Below are 24,055 nucleotides of genomic sequence, written 5' to 3' on the forward strand. Positions count from 1 at the left end.
CTGACGTGATATTTTTGTAAATAAACCAACAACTTTATTCAATTGTGGGATTTATTCACGAAAATGCCTCAGTAAGAAACAAATTTCGTTTAGGGTTTTTCCCTCTCTTAATTTTGATCTAATTGACTGGATGAATCAGGTGAAACAACTTACGAGTTAGAATAAACGTACGGAATCGAATATGTAACAATGTTGATGCATGCTTAAAATAATCAAATTACAACCAATATATAGTTCAATAGTCAATCCACCTTAGAAGAACCCTAAATTGAATTAAATTGAGGATTAACACTAAATTGTGAAATTGATATTCGATGATTTTAATAATAATAATAATAAAAACATCTTACCTCCAATGCTGCTTCAATGGGAGTATGCTAGATTCAACAACAGAGTGAAGAGAAAACTTTCTTCTGTATTTTCTGTGCGTATTGCTTAGCGCCTGGTCAATGCTTTATTATATATATATAGTCTAGCTGCGGTAAGATGTCAAATTTAAGGATTACCTTTTTTTTTTTTTTATTTATGACCTCGAAATTAAATAAAAAAATTAAAATAATTAATCGTGGAAGAGTTAAAAGTACAAGACTGTTCCGTTCATTTCACCTTATTTTTGCTGAAGTAAAATTATTATTATTTTAAGAACTTAAATAAATTTTACTGAACTGAAATTAATTTAAGAAAACTTAAATTTTTGTAGATTAATTATTCCTAACTATACTTTTCTTGGAGTCAGTCTCCCTTAGTCCCTTATCATCATACAAGTGATTGCCCTGTGATACTCTTCATAGTTATCTAAAAAGATTTCCAACAATGTGGCCTAGAATCTTACTTACCGAAGTTATACGCTTCAATACAGGTTGGCAGGTTACCTAACTATTGCTTTAAACACAAGGTTTCAATATTCATTAATGTGTTTTTTCCTGTAAATTGTTGCTATTTCTCTTGCCTAACCTTATTCAAATGAATGTTACCAGCAAGAAGTGCAAAACCTGATCTTTGTTTAGTTATCAATCTATTTATTGTTATTTTTAATCTATTTTTCTTTGGTGTATAGGAAACTACAAAGGGTAGTGATGTAGACGAACTCAATCGTGGGTGTTGGACATAAAAAAATCATAACGGGCCGACACACATACACATACAATTAAAGTCATATTAAAAGTAGTATGGAGATATAGCATGGGTAGTAGTAGCACTTGTTGATTAATTTATATGTTTTTTTTTTCTTTCTCTTGTTATTGTAAGTTTAGGGAAGCACAACTTTACAAGCATGTGAACATGGAACTTAAATGGAGGAGAAGGTAAACTTACTTTTACTCTGTATCTATTTATTATATAATTTGAGCCTGCTTTCAAAATAATATTCAATCCCCAGGTCAGTCCAGGAGTGTTTCACTGACTTAAAAGTACTACTAGGTATCTTACTTAATACTTTACTGTACTAATTTTACTTTTTTTTTTTCTATCTAAGATAATTATTATTCATGTATTTGGGTTGCCATTTTTTCAGATATTCTTGCCTTGTGATATCATGAGATTTTCTCTGTTATAAGCTCCATTTTTAATTTGGTAAGTCCTACTTTCTCGATTCTCTTTGCTAGTAGTTTATGTTCCTGTTATATTATGATCAGATAGACCGTTTTCTATAAGCTCTTGTTTGTGGAGGTTTTTGTAAAGAGTTCATTAATATTGGCAAGGGGTTAGATCACTTAAAGAATTGATTCACCTATTTTGTGGGAACAGGATCCTTATGGTGTAGTTGTCGTTGCTGTAAAGATGCATAATGAATTAATGATGATGAATCTATCTTAGATATGGGCCATTGTCAAGGGTTTAATTATATCATACAAATACATAAAGATAACACACTAAGATTTTGACATTTTTCCCAAATCTGAAACAGGGTTATCATGATAGTTATCTGACATCTGATCTTGTAAGTTTGTACTTAAACTTGGTTGCTATGATTAAAACCTGTGGTATATTTACAACTAGGAAATGGAACTCGTTTAGAATTGCAATTCTTTCCTCGAAGGGACTACTTAAGCTTATGGTGTTTTGCAGGTGATATATTGGTATATGATGGCCAGTAACAACTTAAAGGAAATTGCATTATCAGGGTCTTTTGATTTTAGAAAAGAATTCCGTCTTCAGAATGATGGTGCCAAGAAAAAGAGATTTCGCCGTGCAAGGAGTGCTCCTGTCAGGGAGTTTTCTGAAAAAGTAAGTAGTAGTGATGCAGCTGATAATGCTTCTACAAAAAGTCCAGAAAATCTATTGATGAGTATTCACCCAAGCCTTAGAAAAGTAGTCGCGGCCTTGATTATATACCTCAGTGTTGGTGTTCTCTGCTTTTATCTGATCAGAAACCAGATCAGTGGTAAAAAGACAAATGCTGTACTTGATTCTCTTTACTTTTGTGTGATCACAATGACCGCGGCTGGGTATGGGGACCTAGCTCCAAACACCGACCTTGCAAAGCTCTTTGCTGCTGCTTATGTCTTCGTAGGGCTGGCTTTGATTGGATTGATCCTTAGCAAGGCGGCAGATTACCTTGTCGAAAAGCAGGAGGCACTGCTTGTTAGAGCATTGAGTATGAGTCATGAATTTGGTCCTAGTGACATTATGAAGAGAATTAAAAAAAACAAAGCAAAGCATAAAGTTGTCCTGATTTTTGTATTTCTCTTGTTTCTCATGCTAAGTGGTACACTCTTTCTCAAGTTTGTTGAGAAGATGAGATTTTTTGAGGCATTTTATTGTGTGTGTGCTACTGTTTCTACCCTGGGATATGGATACCCAAGTTTCAGTTCGATGGGAGGTCGTGTTTTTGCAATCTTGTGGATTTTGATCGGAACCATATGTGTAGCACAGTTCTTCCTTTATCTTGCAGAGTTACATTCTGAAAGGAGGCAGAATCATCTGGTTGAGCGTGTTCTTACACGACACATGACTGATTTTGATATAGAGGCAGCTGATCTCGACGATGATGGAGTTATCGAGTATGTGAAATTTAACATACTCCTATCCAATACCACATTTATATGTTTCTTTCAGCATATAGTATTCCATCTATAATATTGTTTGTTCTGATTTTCGGAATGTTTTTATCTGCAGTGCTGCTGAGTTTGCTTTATATAAGTTGAAAGAGATGGGAAAAGTTACACAGGAAGATATATCACTTGTAATGGTAGAATTTGAAGAACTTGATGTTGATCAGTCAGGGGCGATATCTACAGCTGATATAACATTAGCTCAATCATCTCCGCCAGCAGCAAAATTGCCTTCTGAGAGGAAGACTCCTTAACATACTAAAGTTTGAAAATATTTTGCAAGTTTGATGTTTGAATATTCAATATCATCCCAAATATGTAGATTAGTGTCTGATCCTATTCTTTTAGTACTTTGTATGGGTTGTAAATTCTTGAATCCTGCTATATTACCTTGAAACTGTATCTTCTGAATTCTGATACACTAATGCACTTCCAACACTCTCAAATATACAATATAGGTACGTGTACTAAAGTACACATTTTGTCCAATTGTCCGGAATTTATTATCACGTTGTTAAAGTAGTTTGAACTAGTATTGTATGATGTGTTTTAACTTTTGTTGAGCTTATTTTTTACTCCCTCCGTCCCCAAATGATAGTCCCTTATGGGCAAAAATCACGTTTATTAAGAAACTTAAATAAAAGTAGTAAAATTACATTGAAAATATAAATTTACATTGGGTATGTAAAAAAGTAGAGAGAAAAAGTAATAAAAATACATAGAAAAACAAAATTTACATGGGAAAGTTAAATTTGCACAAATATTGTTGTAATTGGAGGAAATTTTGATAAAAAATTGACATTAATGGTACTTGAAAAAAGCAAATGGGACTATCAATTTGGGACTAAAAATAGGCCATAAGGGACTATCATTTGGGGACGGAAGGAGTACTAGAAATTGAATTTTAAGTCAAGTTTTACATGAAATCAAGATTACTACTAATCTAAGTTTAAAGTCTTTTAACTACAAAATCATGAGCTTGAAAGTTCTTGACTTAGGTTGATTTAAAGTACCATTGTTACGAGTCGAGCAACCTCAATCTTGGCTTAGCTTGGATGTGCAACACGCCAATGATCAAAGTAACATTTCCTAGGTAATTAAGAGTTCCTCAAATCATACATAGACAAATGTCGAGTATATGATAAACTATCTCCGTTTCAAATTATTTGAAACAATTTGACATAAAGATAGAGTGAGTAGAATATGTCTAATCGTTGCAAATAATTTGAAACAATTTGACATGAAGATAGAGTGGGTAGAATATGTCTAATCGTTGCAAATAATTTGAAACAAAGGACCAGAGGTAATATATGTTGCTTGTAATTGGGTGACATGCTATATCAAACCTTTCATATTCCCTCTCTGTATTGGTTTTGGATTGATTTTAAATAAGTCAGAATCATGTTGAGTCATCTAGTTTTTTAGTCTTGTCACGTCATCTTAGTTGAGAAATTTTTTAATAGTTGAACCGTCAATTTGTATCCAAATAAAGGAAATGATCTGTCGCTCAAACTCTATGATTCAAATAAAATTGTACATAGATATTGTAGATAGTATACCAATTGCTTGTATAACAAACAATATTTTAGTTATTGGCTTTTTCAATGACTTTTGGCTTTCGGCTTTTTTGTTTGGCCAAACAATCATTTTATGTGTTTGGTAATCAACTTTTTCTTTAGCTAATTAAAAAGCCAGCTTTTTTGCCCGCCAAATTTTTATATGAACATGATTAATCTAGGTTCAACAATTCCACTTTATACCTCCACCCAACATAAAACATCAATATACCACAAGATAATATGCCATCTAACTATACAATCTAAGATACGTTAGATTTTTAACTGAGTTTTACTCCGTCCATGTACACGAATATGAATATTCCAATTTGATAGTCCTTGCCTTTATTACCTACCAATTGTTTGAGGTCCACAATCTAGTAAATCTACCTTCTTTTCACTTTATGCTCTTGGCACCAAATGCCAATCAAAAGAACAAAGAAAACCCTCCAAAAATAGAATGTTCATGTAACATTTCCACTTTAGTACTACCCACCAAAGGGTAATTTAGTCATTTCACATCTCACCCCGTATCAGATTCGCCACATTTCTTGTCCATTTCTTTCTCATTCTCTCTCCTCTCAACTCATTTTCAGAGCTTTCTAGGGTTTTCTCTCTAAATAAATTGAGGAAATTAGGGATTTTCGCGCCAATTAATTCCTCATTTGTCGTCAAATTCGCTTATTAAAAGTAGAAATTTATATCAATTGATAAAGAAGTGCGTTGTGAATTGGGCTTAATCGCCCTTTAATTGCGCAAATCGATGATCGTCATTGTTCCATGGACCAATCTTCACTGCACCCCACTTCCCCTGTTGAAGAAGATGATGAGTGGGGTATAAACTTTTTCTTTATTTATTTTTTCCTGCTAATTTGAATTATTATTTTTTTTTTTTTGTGTTTTTTACTTGTTTTTTTAGCAAATTGTTGAACTTGCTATGTATGGTTTTGCTTGATACTGGCTTGATGATTATGTTATTTTTGAAGCTTATGAATTTCAATGATTCATGTTAGGGTAATGATTTTTCCAATTTGGTTATTAATTACACCCTATGAAATGATTTTTTAGGCAGTTTTTAAGTTTATAATTATTGACATGTACTTGTCACTAGAACTAGAGCAATGCTAAGTTGCGAACTTTTTGATTGATTATCTTTCGAAAAAGAGGGTGATTGAGTTAATGAGAAAAATGGGTGATTTAGATGGATTTCGAGGTTTGCAAATATTGACTTATTGAGGCAGGCTTTCACTTATGCTTAGGTTTAAGTAGTGGATAGGTTTTCTTTTGATGATTTAGAGTTCATTTTTGACTTTTTAATAATACGAAAAATGGGTATTTTTTTTAACAATGAAAGAACTTGATATGAATCTTGTCAAGGTTGGGTTTAGGGAAATAGATACGCGGCCATAGTCCATAACTCCATAAAGAGTCAAAGATTGTTGATGTTGCTTTCATTGACTGTAGTTCGTGCTGTTTATTATATTCTTATGTTTGATTGTCGTAATCGAATTAATGATGACCTCGAACTGGTTAGGTTGTATGTCCTCTAGACTATTGTCTCTCAGTCTTGAACTTTTGATCTTTGACAATTTGACATTTTGACTGCATGTATTGCTTTATTGATTAATATAAGTTTTGTTGTATACTTGGATAGAAAATACTAATAGAGTAATTAAGTCTATGCATCCCTCTACTTTAAACGTGAAATCACTTCAACTAGCATGTTAGATGTGTCTTTGACCGAATGAGACGCTGTAGACAATTAGACACCACTTCCAGAAGTAGTAGTTTGTAATGAGGGTTTTACATTGCTAAGATAAAAAATGAATCTATTTTTGTTCAAAGATGTTGGGAAGACAATAGCTGATATACTAATTTCATTGGTTTTGGCTAGAATAACATAAAATGAGTAGTAAGGTTTCTCATCATGCGTTGATTGTGTTCATTCTATAAGGATAACAACACCTATACATCATGACTTCACCTTTCTTGTTACTTATTTCAAGACATATGTACTTTGGTTAATGTAGAAGTGAGCCTTTTCATATTAAGGAATCTTGGGCTTTGAACTATTTTTATGTGATGCTGATAGCTTCACAAGTGGGAACCTTGGTTGTTTGGTTAGCTTACATTTCCAGTTCCTGCGATTTGAGACTTGAAACATGGAAACTGCTACTTGTATCCCAGTTTCCCACTAAGATAATTGAGACTTGAAACGTGGAAACTGCTAGTTGTATCCCACTAAGATTATGAGGATCAGCTGTTTTACCAATTAAGACCGACTCTTTTAACTTATGAGACTTACATCCCCATTGCTTCACCATTACATCTCATCATGTTAAAGCTTCTAGCTGGATATTATCCATTATTGATTGACCCTATGATTTGGCAACTTGTAAATACGGTTTTTGTGACGACTTTATATTGCAGATCTCAATTCTTATTTTCTTGTTTTCTAAAATGATCCTTTCCATAACTGTCTTTTAGAATACATTTAATCTTGTCTTTCTGAAGTATTATGTGTGAGCAACTTATTGCTATTGCTTTGTGTTGTCAGTGGCATTGTTTTTATTGTGTATTTTGATTCATTTTCATGCTGCCTCCAGACACTGATGGATTTGTAATTCCAAGCCTGGGATTAGAGAACCCTGACCAAATTGAATCAGATCCTCCGAAGGTAGATGTCTCCAAATCTGCTCCTTTGAAGGTAATTTTTTGACATTTTATTTTCTTGTCCGTATACCCTGTGCCTTGGTAGGCTTTGGTAGCTTGACAGCTAAACATAACATTTTTGATCAATTGTAAAACCTTTTCTGGATGGTCAGGATAATAAGCTAGAAAAAATTTACTTGGGACCCCACGGAGCTCCACCACAACAGAAGCAACAAGAGCAAAACCCCACCAATCGTAAGCAGCGTTTCAAACAGAAGCTCAAGGAAGCAGACAAGAAGATTGGCAGCACAGGGCGAGAGAATAGAGTCGAGAGCTTAAGAGAACTTGTTGGTGGCAGTGGTAAGGTGAGTGGAAAGATGGCCAAGGGTTCGTCCAAGGATTGGCTAGACCCACACTGTGATGAGTCGCTGTTTGATGGAAGGAATCGTCAGTGAATGCTTTACAAGCTTGAGATTACTTTTACTGGTTTTATTTGTGGAATCTTTTGACATATCTGAGAGTTACAAGGAGCATAGGCATGGTGTACCTTGATTATGAACCTGTTTATAACATTTGTGTTGTTTCTTTTGGTTATCTGCATCAGTTTCTATTTATGCAATGGGTTTGGTTACTTCTAAAATCATTCTATTTTTGTAGTCCATAGTCCCATAAACTATGTTGTGCAAGTCGAAAGCCTTCCTTCAAATTATACTGATTTGTAGTCTAGATTACTCATTCCCAGGCAAGCCTCCCTACCAGCAAACGGATGCTAAGTTGCAAAACGAATTGTACTGCTTCCATAGTTTTTTGCCCATACTTTCATTCTAACTGATTTCGTAGATCATGCTTGACATTTAAAATTCACAAAAACAAAATGGTAAATTGGTAACTGTTAATGGTTCAACAATTTTCAGAGTTTTCCAAATAGTAGAGATACATTTAAATTATATGTTGATAAACAATACTTGTATAATAATCAAACAATTCATACAACATATACTTCGTATATGCTCAATGATTAATTTGACTACCTCAGGCTAAAAAAAATGGTTGAGCTAAATTTCAGCATCTCTATCAGTCTAAACTTTCAGCAAACTGGATTTAGTATGTCAGTTTCAATTTTCTCTGGTGAGCTAAATTGCTGTCTACGTATCTCTCTTCTCATGGAAGGCCAAGAAATTCCAAACCAGTGGCAGATGGAGTCAAACCCAGCTGAGAGAGGTACTCGGCTTTGTAGAATCTACTCAGATGCCTCATCCCATTGTCGCACAGGATTGTAACAATGGTATGGCCAGGACCCAGCGCCTGAGCAACCCTAACAGCTCCAACACAATTCATGGCTGAAGAGCTACCTAAGAAAACCCCATCGTTCTTCAGGAGGAACCTGATGCAGTTTAAAAATTGACTGATAAGCTTTGTTGAACGGAAAGGAGACCAGGAAACAAAAATAAGGGAAACGAAACAGTCAAATATGGATAAAAAACTTCGGAATATAATCAAGAAAACAGTAGTGCATACATGGAGTTAAGTACAATATTTACTACTGAATATATTCATGAAAGGGCAATATTTATAAAAGGGATCTAGGAGATGTTTTGCCAAAAGGTTTTTAAAGCTTAAAAAAAAGGGAAACATTTAGAAATGAGAGGAATGTATGAGAGGAATGTGGCATGTTTCATTAAGTTTTCATGCAACTGCTGTTAACTTGCCAAGAGCCAACAGGTAATAAAGTATGGATCGATTACAAACATAGGGTGTCAACAGCCTAAACATTAGAAAGACATGAAGGCTTACCTAGACATCTCAACAGCCTCCTTGTCTGTGCCTCGAAAAGCACCATCTAGCCTTGCCTTCATGAAATTATGAGTCAACCTATTTATTCCAATGCCCTCAGTAATAGTGTCAAAGGGGTTCTTTAGCCTCTTTCCTTCAGCCTCCTCCTTTGAATACATGACTCCCCTTGTTACTCTATTGAACAAGCCAGAACCAGGAGGGTCAATCAGGAAGCACTTGATATTATCGTTTTTCTCCTGTCAAGAAAGGAGGAATCATTTATCACTTTCCGACTTTCTGCAAATAAATGCATTACATATCAAAATGCAGAACTCACCTTAAGGAAATGAGAAATACCAGCTAATGTGCCCCCAGTTCCAGCAGCCGCTACAAATGCATGCAGCTTTCCTTCAGTTTGCTCCCAGATTTCAGGCCCTGTGCCTTCACAATGGGCTCGAAAATTGGCCAAATTTTCAAACTGGTCAGCAAAGAAACCTCCAGTACAGTCCCTTGAAAATGTGTGATTTTTCTTCTGCTCTTCAAATATTTCACCATTTGTTTGCTCTTGGTTTCTGTTAGGTGTTTGGCTACTTTTACCATATTTAGCTGCCTGCTCATTAGCTTCTGATGCCCGTCGTCTAGCTACATTTACAAAGTGGTCTCTGTGAGTGATTGACACTGGTCTGACCCGCTCAACTGTAGCACCAAGGGCTTCAATAATCTGAGACTGTTTTGGAGGGGGACGAGGGACAGTAAGAAACCAAAATAAAACTGCATAGAAAATTTAGAACAAAATAAGGTTCAAGCTTTGGTGGAGTAGGCCAAAACATACCTTCTCTATAGCAACATCATCTGGAATCACAACATGACATTTACATCCGTAAGCAGGAGCAACTGTTGCGAGACTAATGGCAGTACTTCCAGCACTACCTTCAGTAACCACTCCACCAGGAGATAGTTGACCAGATGCCAATGCCTGAGCATATGCCACATATTAGAGGAAACAGAAACATATGCAATCAATATGAACAAAAAATAAAATCTGTATAGAGTACATCACATTAAAACCAAAGGGAGAACAGTTAGAACACTACATCTGAAGCAGGGTCAAAGACCAACAAAAAGGCAAGGCAAAAGCCTAGCCACACACGTATGGGTCCAGCCGTCCAGGTGCTAAACTAAACATATAATGAGAATTTTGGATCACCTAGCCAACATGTGTAGTCTATGTCCATACCCGGTTGAAATTATCGTGTATCCAGCAGGGTATTAATGTGAAATGAATCACCTAAATTACTACACACCTAAATTCCCTATATATATCTTTGTTGACTATGTCTAAGCACAAGAGGGTACCTTCAACTACTACCTCGCTAAGTTGCATAATACTCAATAATAGTTGTGGTAATACAAGAGGATTGTGTTACGAAATTATGTTGTATAAGCTACAGCATAACGTTCTAGAATCCGAGTTAACTCTCTTTAGACACATCTACTGATAATCACTCATTCACTCCTCTTGGCTCATAAGGTGCCACAATATTAAACATTTAAACCTACAAACAAAGAAATTGACTGTGAAAAAAACAAGTAACCCGAGAGTGAGGGATAACTCAAGTGGTTAGAGCTTCCTTCCCGATTCCAGGAGATCCGGGGATCGATTCTCATCACCCGCCCTTGTGGCTCTCCAAACACCAATAAAAAACAGGTAACCCTAGTATGAATAAATTGCAGCTAAGAGAGATAGCTTTTTGAAGTCATTAATAAGGTGAAAACATATGGATGGTTTACAAGGAATAATTGTACAATGGCTAATCAAAGAAAGTGCCTCTAAAATTTTCAACATAGTAATATCACTTGGTCCTGAATTGCTGTTACCTTAATTATACGCATTTCAATTAAGCAGCCCTCAACGTCTCCAATCCTAAACTAAGCCTCCCATACGGATTTAGAAATGCTTACAAATTTCTCATTCCTGAACTAAATTTCTCATTAACCCAATCTGGCATATTTCACATCACCCAGTCAACTGACAACATGAAGTGGGACATCCAGCCTTTTCTTTGATTATCATTGCATATGAACACATAACTCTACCATCTTAAAACATTTCAGAGCTCTATTTTCATCCCCCAAATCCTTGTTTGCTAAGTTCATTTCAATAAAATGTAATCACTCAGCAGTACTTCAAATTACCAGTACGAGTCCAGATGATAACGACACCATTACCTCAATGCTTTTAAGCAATGCTCCTGCTTCGAGCATGATAGAGGGGGCCAAATATACTCAAATACTTACCCCAGCAATAGCAGAGTACAGTACGCATAAATTATGAGATACTCAATTCCGCATGAAGCACAATCAATTAAGCATCACAGCATAAAAACGCAGCTTAAAAATACCTCTTCTATGATTTTAACAGCAATCCTGTCCTTGACACTTCCTCCTGGATTCAAGAACTCAGCTTTCCCAAGAATCTGCTCAAACAAAATTAATTAGGGCTTTGCTTTGCTAATAGTTATATACTAGTACAAAACATTCAGCTAGTATTGGAATGTGTTAAACAATAAGGTAAAAAAAAAACCCCAATAAAGAATCCTCAATTCTTGACAATTACTACCAAACCATCAAAATTAGCAAATTAAGGACATGTTACCACAATTAACATTGAACAATCAATCATTCAAAAACCCAACAAAAAGAATCCTCATTTCTGGACAATTAGTGGCAATTCAATAAAAAAATAATAATTAAAAATAACAAATTTACACACAATAGCAAAATTAACATCAAACCATCAATCAATCAACAACCCAACAGAAAAAATCCTCATTTCTGGACAATTAGTAGCAATTCAATCAAAAGAATTAGCAGTTTAAACACACATTAGCAAAATTTAACATTAAACAATACATCAATCAAAACCCCAACAACAAGAGTACTAATTTCTGGACAATTAGTAACAATTCTATCAATATAAATAAGCAAATTTAGCAAATATTAGCAAACTTAACATTTGACAATAAATCAATCAAAACCCCAACAAAAAGAATCCTCATTTCTGGACAATTAGTAGCAATTCAATCGAAAAGCAGCACCTTTAATACATATAAGCAAATTTAACATTCAACAATCAATCAATCAATCAATCAATCAATCAAAACCCCAACAAAAAACAAAAGCAAAATTTTTGAACACCCACATCACAAAAACTCCATAAAATAAAAAATCTAGCTAAGTACCTCGCAACCAGTGGCATCAGAAAGACTATTGATTCTAATCAAAGGAGTATTTCCAATTGCACCAACAATTCCACTTCCATTCTTTTTAGTGCAATTGGGATTTTGAGTTTTTGATTTGGGATGCTTGATAGTTCGTTGTTGGTTGAGAAGAAAGTAAGAAAGGGTGGCTAAGGAGAGAGAAAGAACGGCTACACAACCAACCATTGCGCCATTGGTGCAGTTTACAGACGCCATGAATGGCTTGATGGGTTGGACTGTATCTACTCTTTCTAACCATTTTGGGTGCGGTTGATTTTGTGGGTTTTAGACCGCCTTAAGATATGGAAATTCTGAGAATTAAAAAAGTTACAAATTTTGTTGGGTTTGGACTTGGGTTTGATTTTAGACCCGATTATAGATGGATCATGATATTGTTTGTTTTGGTTTTGGACTTTGATCAATATGTTTTTTTTTGCGATGTACAATTAGAATTACTTCGTAGATCAGATAAATTTAAAATCAAATTAGACTATAACACTTTATTTCAAGTGAAATAATATTATAATCTACTCATAAGAGTTAATAATGTGGATTGCTAAATACCGCCAATAAAAATGATCACCACCGCCAATATTTGGTGTGAATGAACAATCGTACCCTACACTTCACCATCCCTTCATCCTCTCGGCAATCCATAACCCCTTCCAACAGGTAACCTACAACCCCTTTTGACCGACGACCCACCACATACCCCCTCTATGACGACCCACCACCTTCCCTGGCCGACAGGAAGGTGGTGGTTTTTATTTATTTATTTCAAACAACCGTGGTAATCGGAGCCCAAAACTGATTACTGTGCGTGGTAACCGAAGCCCTAAACCGAATAGGCAGTAGCCAACATTATCCGATTCATGAGAGATTAAGATAAGAGCTAAAGAGCTCCTTCTCAATATGGGGATCAAATCCTCATTTCCTCCTCTCTTAGCAAGGCTATGAATAATAGCATGAAAAGATAAAATGATTGAACAATGAACAAATGGAGCAAATTTTTTTATAGGTGCTAAGTATTTTTGGTACTTCCTAACTACGGAGTAATTCTTGGGCATAATATATAATTAATGGTCAAATTTTATTTATTTACAGTATTTTTTATTTATATTACAACATTGTTATTTTAATATTACAACACTGTTTGTTACTTTGATATTACAACATTGTTTGTTACTCCGTACACTTTTACATCAATAAAATTGACAAGCTAATAATTTAATAACTACAAACAAGTAGTCCGCAGTTAATTATAACACTCATCTTAATAAACATCACAAAAGCATTAATATAGACAAGATTTGATCTAGATATCTGCACTATAACCTCCCACGGTCCCGCCTCATGCCATCATAGGTTCATAGACAAAAGGCAAAAGAAAATTTTAGAACATAGTTTAGCAAAGGCCAAAGGATGGTAAAAAGGACTATCAATTATTAAATGGGCATTGACTCCTAAAGACTCCAAATAAGATGACTTGGTCAAGGCAATGCGATTAACCATTAACTTAGATTTCACCAACCAAAAGATCCAACTTTCCAACAATGGTTGGCCAAAATTTATACTTCAAGCAATCAGAGAATCTAATTCCTCCTATGCGCTGCATATGAGAGATATAGAATAAGTTATTCTTAAATTATTGAGATTTCTTTAACTCACAATCCAAGTTATTCCTTAGATTCTTAAATGTCACTAATAAAATGTTACAAAAAGAGAGAATTGAATCTCAAAACATACTAAAATTAAATCACTTTTAAGTCTTTATTTATTTATTTTTACGTTTCTTCGTTTCTTTTTCACTTACTTCATGCAAGAAATAGCTATAACGTACGTGCATGCATAATTGCATATGCTAGCTTATTAGATATATGCACAATGTAACTATTGAGAGGAACTAATATGAAACTTAGCTTATTATACGAGAATAACCTAAACACTGATCACAAATTTTTTAAAAAATCGGGTATACAATAATTATTGTACATCTATTATAAAGATAACCTAAATTGATCAAAAGTTACCTCAATATGCATATAAGTGACCCAATACAAATAAAAAATTATCTACGTTTTATTAGTAAAAAATCACATTTTAAATGACTAAAAATCAAATATCAGTGATTGAATGTAATTAAATTACCTTAATTAAACTTTTCTTGTTGTCTATTTATATAAATATTGTATTATGTTTAAAGTTACCTCAAAATTAGCTAAAAGTTATCCTTATACGGCTCGATATACACTAATATTAGTGTAAACCGGGTGTTTACAAAAGTTTTTGAACAGTGATCTAAACTCTAAAGGGTAATAAAATAAATTATGTTTCTCACTAGAACAATCACCTCCTTTATAAACGATATTTTAGGGGTATGGTATGATTTCTTCATTAATTTATTTATTTTTTTTTTTTTTGAAAGAAGTCTTAAAAGACTAAATTTCATTAATATAAGCCATACAACATCTACAATTGACAATGAACAATAATGAAAACGAATTTAACAAAATCAAACAATAATTAATCGGGAAAGGGCTAAGAATCCAAATATATAAATATAACTTGCGTGTTTTTGATAACATAGATTTAAAGAAGATAAAATTAAAGGTTATATTTTAGTACGTTCAAACACATTAAAACTCATTACTTTAGATAATAAAATATTTAAATAAGATAAAATAAATTGAAGAGAACACAATCAAAATATAATCAACAAGCTATTATATTTGCTTTTTCTGATAATAATTCCTACTTCAAATATAAGAAGGTTATTTATTAACACCGAACTTATGTTTTCTGGCCATGGTGGGGATCATTTGCAAAAGCTTTCGGTTGATAAACTGATTGATTTGATGCACATTACCAAAATAAGTACATCCAACATTATTTCTCATTTAATTAATTTGCTTAGCTTGCCCATAAATTATAACAATACCATCTTTTTGCTCCACTACAATTTACATATGAATATAAATTTAAGTAGAAAAGCAAAGGGCCAATGAAAATTAGATTAAGTGGACCAACAACAATCTAATTCTCTGGTTTATTAAATGTTTTTCACTCTTCTAATAAGTCTCATATAAGACGGGCTAATATCTATCTATACTATATATTAAAAGGCGTTTATAAAATTGGGTATGTGCCACGTGTTTCCTTTCTTACACCCGTATAGCGCCACGTCATCATTCAACAGCCTTTAACATCATGCCACCTCATCATTCTATGATATTAATTAAAAAATGCATACAAAGAGATTTGAACCCCAAATCTCATTGAATGGAAACCTAATGCATTACCATCTAAGCTAGAATTAATTCATGCTTTATTAATCAAAATTTATATATAAATGCATAATTGTATTAGAATGTTGAATAAAAACCAAAAAAAATCCAAAATAAATTATTATTGTCTTTGTATTATAATTTACCCATGTTAAATAAATTAATAAGTCTTTTAAAGCTTCTAATATAAAAATGAAATTATTCAAAGTATCACCCGGTGCAAAGTTCGGGGTCACACACTAGTTAATTTATTATAAGTCAATTAATTTAAGAATAACAAATTCAATTCCTTTAAGGGTAACTTTATTTTAATGTGTAATTTCTAATTAATACATGTTGAAATATGATGATTAATCTTTTTCACCCATTTAGTCTTTCCCTTGGTTCTATACATTAAAAGTGTTTTTTTTTTTCGGGTAAAATTTATGTTGGGGATATGACGATTTTTATGATATACATTACACAAGGGTAATTTTATATACTTTGAGCAACTTTAATTCATCTTACAATAACATAATACGGAGTAATAAAAGTTCGCCTTAGCTTAATCAAGAATTTGTGTTTCCATTTTCATCGCATTCAATAGTACTCCGTAGCTTAAATGTGTGTCTTTATTTTTGTACTGTACTTTTTAACGGATAGGAAGACTTGCGTGAACTTGGTTCACAATGATATTATTGTAGATCCGAGATTTATACACACGCAACTGACATTATATTGAACATAGTGACCCTTATTTTGAACATAATAACCTTATTTTCAACATAGTAACGAACCTTTATTAAAACTTTTATAACGTTTAATGTTATTGTGAATTTAAAGTACGACATTATGACCCTAATTTTAACATAGTGACCTTTATTATTCATATTGACTAGTATATAAAATATTTCATCAAAAAGATTAGCTTATAGCATGTATATTACCAAAATGACTTTTATTTCAACATAGTGACTTTTTTTTTTTAATTATTATAGAAACCTTTTTTTACTACCTCCGTTTCATATTATTTGCAACGATTTGACATAAAATAAAGAGGAAAAATGTCTAACCGTAGCAAATAATATGAAGCGGATGTAGTATATTAATAACATAACCATAGTTTCTATAATGTTAGTGGTCAACAATAAATTAGTGTAAACCAGGTCCATTTTAGAATTTGTACTTAAGGGATGGAGGCAGTAAAGCAAAGTCCTGATTATTGATAAATGCCACTATGGTCTATGGCAATTTGTAAAGTATTGAATATTTATAATAATGAAGTGTACTTAGACAAAGATTTATGCTAATAATAATGCAAATCACTCTTTAATTGAGAATTTAACTAGACATCAAGGTCAATTACCACGTCATATTAGATCCAATTTTCTCAAAAAGTAACAAAAACATTGGTAAAGTACTTGGAACAAACAACCGACACTGCAGTCATGTAGACAAAATACATGTGTATGCAAAAGTTTCATGCTTTTCATCTTGTTAAATTTACTTATCTACCACCAAATGGTAAAAGAAATGGGTGTATTCTTCGTTGATTTAATCCTGTTTTTTATTGAATTTGGTTCATATTGTTGACTATAGTCACTAGATTGAAATGAAATCAATCATAGTACTTTTGACACTAAATCTAGGTGTAGCTATCTATGATCCACTAGCTAAATAGGAAACTATGGTTAGCTTAGTTACACTGATAGGTGGTACATTAAATCAAAGTAGGATTGAAATTTGGAATAACCTAGTTTCTCCCTTACGTGCAAAATGGGTCATTTTAACCCCTTTTTGAGTCAAAAGGTTTTGTGTGAGACCGGACTCACGTGAGACCGGTCTCAATAACAAAAGTCCAATAAAAAGGCGCGGGCTAACTAAATCCGATCGCGAGTCCCGCAACACCAAAAACATGATAGTGGACTCACGTGAGTCCGTCTCACCCAAAACTTTACCTTTTCGAGTAGTGATAGATAAGATGTATACATATATGTGTCGACCTCCCTCCTTGTTTAAACTAAAAAACATTAAAATAAAATTAGGGCTCACTAGTAATATAGTATGTGAGGTCGTGACTTATGCCGGCCTTTTGTGTGAGGTAGCGTTTTTGAGTATGTTAGTTTGATTCGACACAAAATTATTGCAAATCATGGCTAATTTGCTTTCTTGATTTAAAATCTCATAGTTAATTGATCGACAAACTCATCTTGTATTCAACTATTCATCCTTTTAATACAATATAGTATAAACTAATTAATTTAATCATGCTACCATACCCTAATACTTTTTGTGGCAAACAATACCTTTATATTACATGTATATATATATTTTTCTGAAACATAAATCCAATTTAAATTTGAATTTGGAATTGGCTATGAAAGAAATGTTAGATAAATTTAGATTAGTGATAAATCAATAAGATTGTCAATTTGGTATAGGTCATTTCCTATATATATATATATCAAAAAAGACTATAACTCATCTGTATTTATTATTAAAATTTAAAGGGATAACATGATCAAATTGACATACTAAACATTTAATATTAAAATTTAAAATAACAATAATTAAAATACAAGCTAAGTGATGACTCAAGATATCGTTTGGGCCAAAAACTAGTTTAAAATCAATTACGAGGTATCATATTCGATTTATTGATATGTTTTATTTTCCTATGTTATGACTCAAATGATTATTTAGATTTGCTTTCCTTTTATTTTCCAATCAACTTTACTTTGTGTTTGAAACACATAATCCAAGACCAAACTATTAAAGCAACTTACAAAAGTTAGACTAAAATCAAAATGGGCTCAACCAAGAGGCTAATTTTCATTAATTTTTCATTATAATGAGACTATATATCAAAAACGAAATGATGATTCACTCAATCATGACCTAAACCAAATGATTCCGAATCAAACATGATTCAAGCCACCCACTTATCAGTTACAACCTTATAGTATTAGTAGATAAACTTAACTCGAACCCGACCCGAACCAAATCATCAGCCAATTTACTAGGGACAGCTAAAAGGAGCAAAGGTGGAAAACAAACAAAGCATCAACACTATAGCACCATAAAGCCACTCAGAAAAAAACAGGATCAAATTACACAGAGCATAAGTCTAATCTCAAGAAACCCCAAATAAACAAAAACTAAAAAATTTACAGCCCCCAATATTTTTCTCAGAGAATCTCTGCATAACTCACTTCATCTCTTTCCTCTTTCTCTCTCCTCTTTTTCCTCTCATTCATTCATTCATTCATATTCTCTCTCTACATATCCAGAAAACCCTTCATCTGGGTTTTTTCTCTTTCATTCAAAAACCCCAAAAAAATTAAAAAAAAAAACCCCAATAAAATCAGAAAAAATGGAGATCCCAGAACAACTGATGAAGTTCAAATTCCATTTAATTGCTGGGATTTTATTATCTGGTTCAATTGTTACTTTAATTAGTGTTGCTCCTAGATTTGTTGATCTTTTGGCTTATTTTTGGCCACTTTTAGCTTCAACGGCTCTATTTTTGGCGGTGGTTGTCGTGTTCAGCCGTGTATCGCCGCCGTCTGCCGACGGTCCCGGCGAGAAAGCCGCCGAGGGTCTCTTGGATTACGTCGCCGGACAACCGGAAGCATTTGTTGATACTTCAACCTTTAATGAGTGAGCAACAACAATGACAAAATATAATGTAAAACTTTTTTATTTTTTTTATTTTTACTTCGTAATTTTTAATTTGTAGAGTAATAATTAATTCCTACTCCCCATATTTTCTCTCTTTAATTTCATTTTCTTTTATCTTTTAGTTTTCTTTTATTTTGTTGTGATTTGTTAGAGATTTTATAAAGATGAAATGTAAATTTTTAGGGGAGAATAAAAAATTGGAATAAAATTCATAATAATAATGTTATTGCTTTCCTTTTTTTTGGGATTTAAATGAGGGTATTGGAAATAACTCTAATGGGGATCCCATCTCTTTGTTAGAATTTACATGTGTGTGAATCTATTAATTTTAAACTATGTTTTGATTGGAAAATTGACAAGTAGTCAAGTAATAGTCACTTTGCCTCGGAATCATTTGTCAATTAGTCGCGTTGATAGTGTAAATTGAAGTATTGAACGAGCTAAGTAACGTGACAACTAAATCTTGAAAGAAATAAGATCTTAGTTTAATAATTTTATGCACATTGACATTTTATAATGTATGTACTTTAGCATTATAAAGTTGAAGATATTAATGGGAAATAAATGGTTAATCAGAGTAGTATGAATTTGTTGGTTTGTTTGGCAAGCTTTCACTTTCACTATCAATAAATCTATCATAACTTACAAGAACAGAGGCCTGATTTCTTATCCTACGCCGCGGTGCTAAGTGCGCATCACAGTAAAAATGGTGAAAAGGGCATATAGATGGTCTTAATTTAGGTACCATAGTTACTTTGCTAAATTAATTTGCACTAGTAGTACTTCAAAGTTGATAATACACAAATTCAACTTAAACCATGTTACAGTTTGATTAGTGTATGTATTGTACCATTTGTAATTTTGGACAAGGTTCGTTAGCAGTAGACTTGAGATTAGTTGGCTAATATAGTCCTCAGATAGACATTGTTGATCATATAACAAGCATTTATCTGATCTACCTCCATTAACCTATGCTCGTTGCTCGATGAATCATGATGGGAATTAATAATACAATGCTCGCGATAAGTAATGATGGGGTTAGTATGCAACATGGTTGCTTTGTTAGCTATACAAGATTGTACCACCAAATATAGATTTATTTCATCACACTATAATGTCTATAAACCATTAGTTTAGGAAATTGTAAGATTTATAGTCGCGGAGATTTCAATTATAGATTTCTTAACTTGCGAAGATGAAGTACTTGATATTCACCACTTTAAACCACCAAATCAAAGGTTTTTCAAATGGATGCAAACTTGCATGAATCATCAAGGTATATCCTTTCTCTTTGCATAATTGCAAACTTGCATAAATAGATCTCACCCGACAAAGATATCGTCGCCTTATGCCCAGGAAACCGTACCTAAGCGGCTAAGTGGACTAGTTATGATATTTTAGAAGCCACCCATTGTTTAGTTGTGAATTAAAATACAAAATTGAAAACAAATGTCTGTCCTAACTTTAACGACTCTAATTGACAAACACCCTTTGTTTTATTTTGATTTTTAGAGCCACCCCTTGTTATAGTGATGTAACTAAGCATCTTTGCTTTCCCCTTGGCTAGAGGTGTCAGCTCGGGTATTTAGGTCGGATCAAGTCTATTTTAAATTGAGTAAGGTTAAATTATTGTGTTCATATAATAAGTTGAAATCTGAATTGGGTTTTTCGGGTCAGTCATATCAGTTTTTGACACCTCAACCTACTCATATCAAAGTGGTAGATAGTTTGAACATTGGTGTAGTGTTAACTCCAATAGGCTATTGGTAGTACTCTGTATTTGTCTTTTGACCTACACCACCTTTTCTTATATATATAATGTTGTAATGTGTATTTTGACAAATATGGTTTAGTATAAGGTAGAGTGTAGTTTGAAAAATATTTAGTAAAGTTCAAGATCAGGGCCCTGTTTAATTTGCCGAATCAAACAATCGATAGAAATTATTTTCATTCTAAAAATACAGAGTAAAACTAGCATTATCATATCATAAATTAGTAAACATGCATGACAACAACTTTCTGCTTATAAAAAACCATATTACAAACTATTACATATATTACACTCGAATTTTAGTTCGTATTCCTTGTTCTTGCTCTTCTTCCTCTTCTATGTACCAAATTGCTCGAATAATCAAACAAAGCCAATTCCATTTTGTCAGTCAACTGAATAAACCAACAGGGTTTTCCCACAGAAAACATATAATATCCCCAAGCCATCCCAACAACGATGCCACTGCAAAATCCCATCACAATAGTTTCCCACACTTTCAATATGCTCCCATGATCTTCATAATCATCTTCGTCGTTGTTCACGAATGGCGTGCTATTTCCTCCACAATCAGGCAATGGCTTCCCGCACAATGCAAGGTTCCCCTTGTATGAATCGGATGAGAATGTATCGAAGTTGTTCCCCTGAGGTATAGGCCCTTCAAGTTGGTTGTCCGAAACATTGAAGACCTCAAGAAAAGTTAAACTAACCAGTTCATGAGGAATGTGCCCGCTTAGCATGTTGGAAGAGAGGTCCAAACTGTCAAGTGAGGACAACGATCCAATGGATGCAGGAATGTGCCCTGTAAGGCGGTTGTGTGACAGATTAAGGCCTTGAATAGCAACCAATTGTCCTACATACTCAGAGATTTCTCCTTCGAATGCATTGTTTGATAGATCAAAAAAAGAGAGCGTTTCAATGATCTTCTCATAAGGTAATTGCACACCTTTGAATGTCAACATAATGGAATAGTAAGGCCACAACATTGGTACATCTGATTCCATATATTGTGGAAAACCATGGTGATCAGTAATTCTCGTCATTGCTTGAAATTTATTTATGTATGTCATGGGTATCTTACCACTGAAGTTGTTACTAGAGAGGTCGAGAATCTGTAACGCGGGGTAAGGATGAAATCCACTGACATTATTGATGTGACCATGTAAGCTATTAGAACTCAATTCAAGGAGTCGAATAAATGGAAGAGTATGCAACCAATAAGGAAATTCATCCTTAAACTCGTTACTTCTAAGATTGATAGCTTGTAAGTTTGTGCATCGTGCCAAAGATCGAGGTAACTTCCCTTGCAACCTATTACTACTTAAGTCTAGTTATCGCAAGTTATCACACTTGGAGAAATTTGTAGGAAGAGTTCCATGAATGTTATTCGATCCTAAATTCAACAAATTAAGGCCACTATTTAAGCTTCCTAGACAATGTGGAAAATCTCCACTCAAATTGTTGTTAGATAAGTCAAGAACCCAAAGTGATGTTAAGTTGCAAATGGATGAATCAATTGGACCCGTAAAATTGTTGTTTGCGGCTAGAAAGAATTGGGTGTAAGGTGATGAAATGATTGGGAGACGCCCCGTTAGCTTATTATTAGAGATTTCGATATAGTTCAAAGTACCCCAAGGGAGGTTTTCAACAACTCCGGTTAAAGAGTTGGATGAAAGATCCAATAAATTTATCGACGATTCTCTGATTAGTTGTTGTAACCACTTAGGGAATTCACCATGAATACTAGTGTTAGATAACCCTAAGTATTGCAATGAATTAGCTAAAGTGGAGATAACCGATGAGTTTACGGGACCATCAGTTATAGTCACGGAAAGGCCGCTGTTAGACAAGAAAAGAGACCGGAGCTTTGGAAGGTTAGAAAAAACTTGATAAAGGCTAACACTACCACTAAATTTATTGAATGAGAGGTTAATCGTATCCAATGACTTTAAGCTAAACAACCAAGGCGGTACATCTCCATCAAGCATATTTTTTCCTAAGTATAGAGTAGTTAAACTCGAGAGCTTGCTTATGTTCATTGTGGAAGGAAGACTACCGGTTAGTTCATTATGACTAAGGTCTATCCTTTCGGAAACATTCCACACCCAACTTGGAAGAGTCCCACGTAGATTGGTACTTTGCAAATACAATGATTTCAAATGTTTAAATCGACTAAAAAAAGAGGGTATGTTAGAAGAAAAATTTGAATAGCTAAGAGTTAAGGATTCCAAGGGGGTACTCCAATTATACAATGATGGGAAATGAAAGTTTATCGCATTATTGTACCCAAGATTGAGTTGCTTTAGGTGTGGTAGGTTAAGAATGCTAGTAGGGAACTCACCTTTTAAATTGCATCCTTCAAGATTAAGATGTGAAAGTGAAGTTAAGTTAGTAATTGGTTGAAAAATTTGTGATGACTCTAGTTTTATTCCACTTAGACCTAATTGTTTTAGCTTTGTAAGGTTGCTAATGACCAACTTGACATTTGAAAATTCAAGATCATTTCCTGATAAATCAAGAGATGTCAATCTATTGAGTTGAGATATTTCAAGAGGGACCTTACCAGAAAAATAAGAATAAGAAAGGTCTAAATGTTTAAGAAAATGAAACTGACCAAATTTACGCGAAATAATGGATGAAGAGAAATCATTCCAGGACAGATTAAGCCTTTGAAGGTGGCCTAGTTGGAAGAGATTGCTATTTGAATTGATGGTTCCGACGATACCATTGTTGTAAAGGTCAAGTGCAATGACATGATGAGTAAGAGGATGACAAGTAATTCCATCCCATTCACAACAATCTGAACCTCGTTTCCATGATCTTGTATGATTTGTAGTTATAGGGTAGTAGGTATTAGCTCGTTTGAAAAAGCTGAAGGATTCTTTCAAGTGAAGCAATGCATGATACTCATATTCATGAAATAGGTTCGAAGATGATGAGGAAGTGACAAATACAAGATTAAAAGCAAGGCATAGACATAGTAACGAAAAACATAGTATTATGGAAGGGCTAAACATGGCTTTAATTTGGTGAAATTTACAAGTGTTTG

At 33.6% G+C, this 24,055-nt stretch overlaps 5 protein-coding genes across 5 annotated transcripts; 2 read left to right on the forward strand and 3 right to left on the reverse strand.

Annotated features, from left to right (window-relative positions):
- Positions 1–1,915: 1,915 nt before the first annotated feature.
- On the forward strand, positions 1,916–3,446 carry LOC145605814 (two-pore potassium channel 1-like). Its single transcript, XM_081661877.1, has 2 exons — positions 1,916–3,002; positions 3,118–3,446. Exons 1-2 carry the CDS (start codon positions 2,083–2,085, stop codon positions 3,305–3,307), a joined length of 1,110 nt encoding a protein of 369 aa, XP_081518003.1. The 5' UTR covers positions 1,916–2,082; the 3' UTR covers positions 3,308–3,446.
- A 1,733-nt stretch (positions 3,447–5,179) lies between these two features.
- Positions 5,180–7,901, forward strand: LOC145605535 (uncharacterized). The gene is made up of 3 exons (XM_081661606.1): positions 5,180–5,444; positions 7,216–7,316; positions 7,435–7,901. The coding sequence occupies exons 1-3, from the start codon at positions 5,390–5,392 to the stop codon at positions 7,714–7,716; spliced, it is 438 nt and encodes a 145-aa protein (XP_081517732.1). The 5' UTR covers positions 5,180–5,389; the 3' UTR covers positions 7,717–7,901.
- A 295-nt stretch (positions 7,902–8,196) lies between these two features.
- On the reverse strand, positions 8,197–12,557 carry LOC145605377 (cysteine synthase 2-like). The gene is made up of 6 exons (XM_081661422.1): positions 12,277–12,557; positions 11,437–11,511; positions 9,867–10,010; positions 9,372–9,761; positions 9,056–9,291; positions 8,197–8,645 (listed from the first exon to the last, which is right to left on the reverse strand). Exons 1-6 carry the CDS (start codon positions 12,508–12,510, stop codon positions 8,423–8,425), a joined length of 1,302 nt encoding a protein of 433 aa, XP_081517548.1. The 5' UTR covers positions 12,511–12,557; the 3' UTR covers positions 8,197–8,422.
- Positions 12,558–21,197: 8,640 nt separating this feature from the next.
- LOC145605097 (receptor-like protein 6) lies at positions 21,198–24,055 on the reverse strand. The gene has a single exon (XM_081661114.1). The coding sequence runs from the start codon at positions 24,021–24,023 to the stop codon at positions 22,338–22,340; it is 1,686 nt and encodes a 561-aa protein (XP_081517240.1). The 5' UTR covers positions 24,024–24,055; the 3' UTR covers positions 21,198–22,337.
- On the reverse strand, positions 21,309–22,049 carry LOC145604458 (receptor-like protein 9DC1). Its single transcript, XM_081660345.1, has one exon. It carries the CDS (start codon positions 22,047–22,049, stop codon positions 21,309–21,311), a length of 741 nt encoding a protein of 246 aa, XP_081516471.1.

Source organism: Chenopodium album, chromosome 22, assembly GCF_948465745.1.
Source record: "Chenopodium album chromosome 22, dcCheAlbu1.1, whole genome shotgun sequence".
NCBI lineage: Eukaryota > Viridiplantae > Streptophyta > Magnoliopsida > Caryophyllales > Amaranthaceae > Chenopodium > Chenopodium album.

Bases quoted from the DNA above. Each gene is read 5' to 3' on its own strand.
- LOC145605814 (XM_081661877.1), top strand. From the start codon at position 2,083: ATGATGGCCAGTAACAACTTAAAGGAAATTGCATTATCAGGGTCTTTT. The intron at 3,003-3,117 runs GTATGTGAAATT...TTTTATCTGCAG, and splicing joins GACGATGATGGAGTTATCGA to TGCTGCTGAGTTTGCTTTAT.
- LOC145605535 (XM_081661606.1), top strand. From the start codon at position 5,390: ATGGACCAATCTTCACTGCACCCCACTTCCCCTGTTGAAGAAGATGAT. The intron at 5,445-7,215 runs GTATAAACTTTT...TGCTGCCTCCAG, and splicing joins TGAAGAAGATGATGAGTGGG to ACACTGATGGATTTGTAATT. The intron at 7,317-7,434 runs GTAATTTTTTGA...CTGGATGGTCAG, and splicing joins CCAAATCTGCTCCTTTGAAG to GATAATAAGCTAGAAAAAAT.
- LOC145605377 (XM_081661422.1), bottom strand. From the start codon at position 12,510: ATGGCGTCTGTAAACTGCACCAATGGCGCAATGGTTGGTTGTGTAGCC. The intron at 11,512-12,276 runs GTACTTAGCTAG...TTGTTTGAGCAG, and splicing joins CTGATGCCACTGGTTGCGAG to ATTCTTGGGAAAGCTGAGTT. The intron at 9,292-9,371 runs GTGAGTTCTGCA...CTTTCTTGACAG, and splicing joins GTATTTCTCATTTCCTTAAG to GAGAAAAACGATAATATCAA.
- LOC145604458 (XM_081660345.1), bottom strand. From the start codon at position 22,049: ATGACGAGAATTACTGATCACCATGGTTTTCCACAATATATGGAATCA.
- LOC145605097 (XM_081661114.1), bottom strand. From the start codon at position 24,023: ATGTTTAGCCCTTCCATAATACTATGTTTTTCGTTACTATGTCTATGC.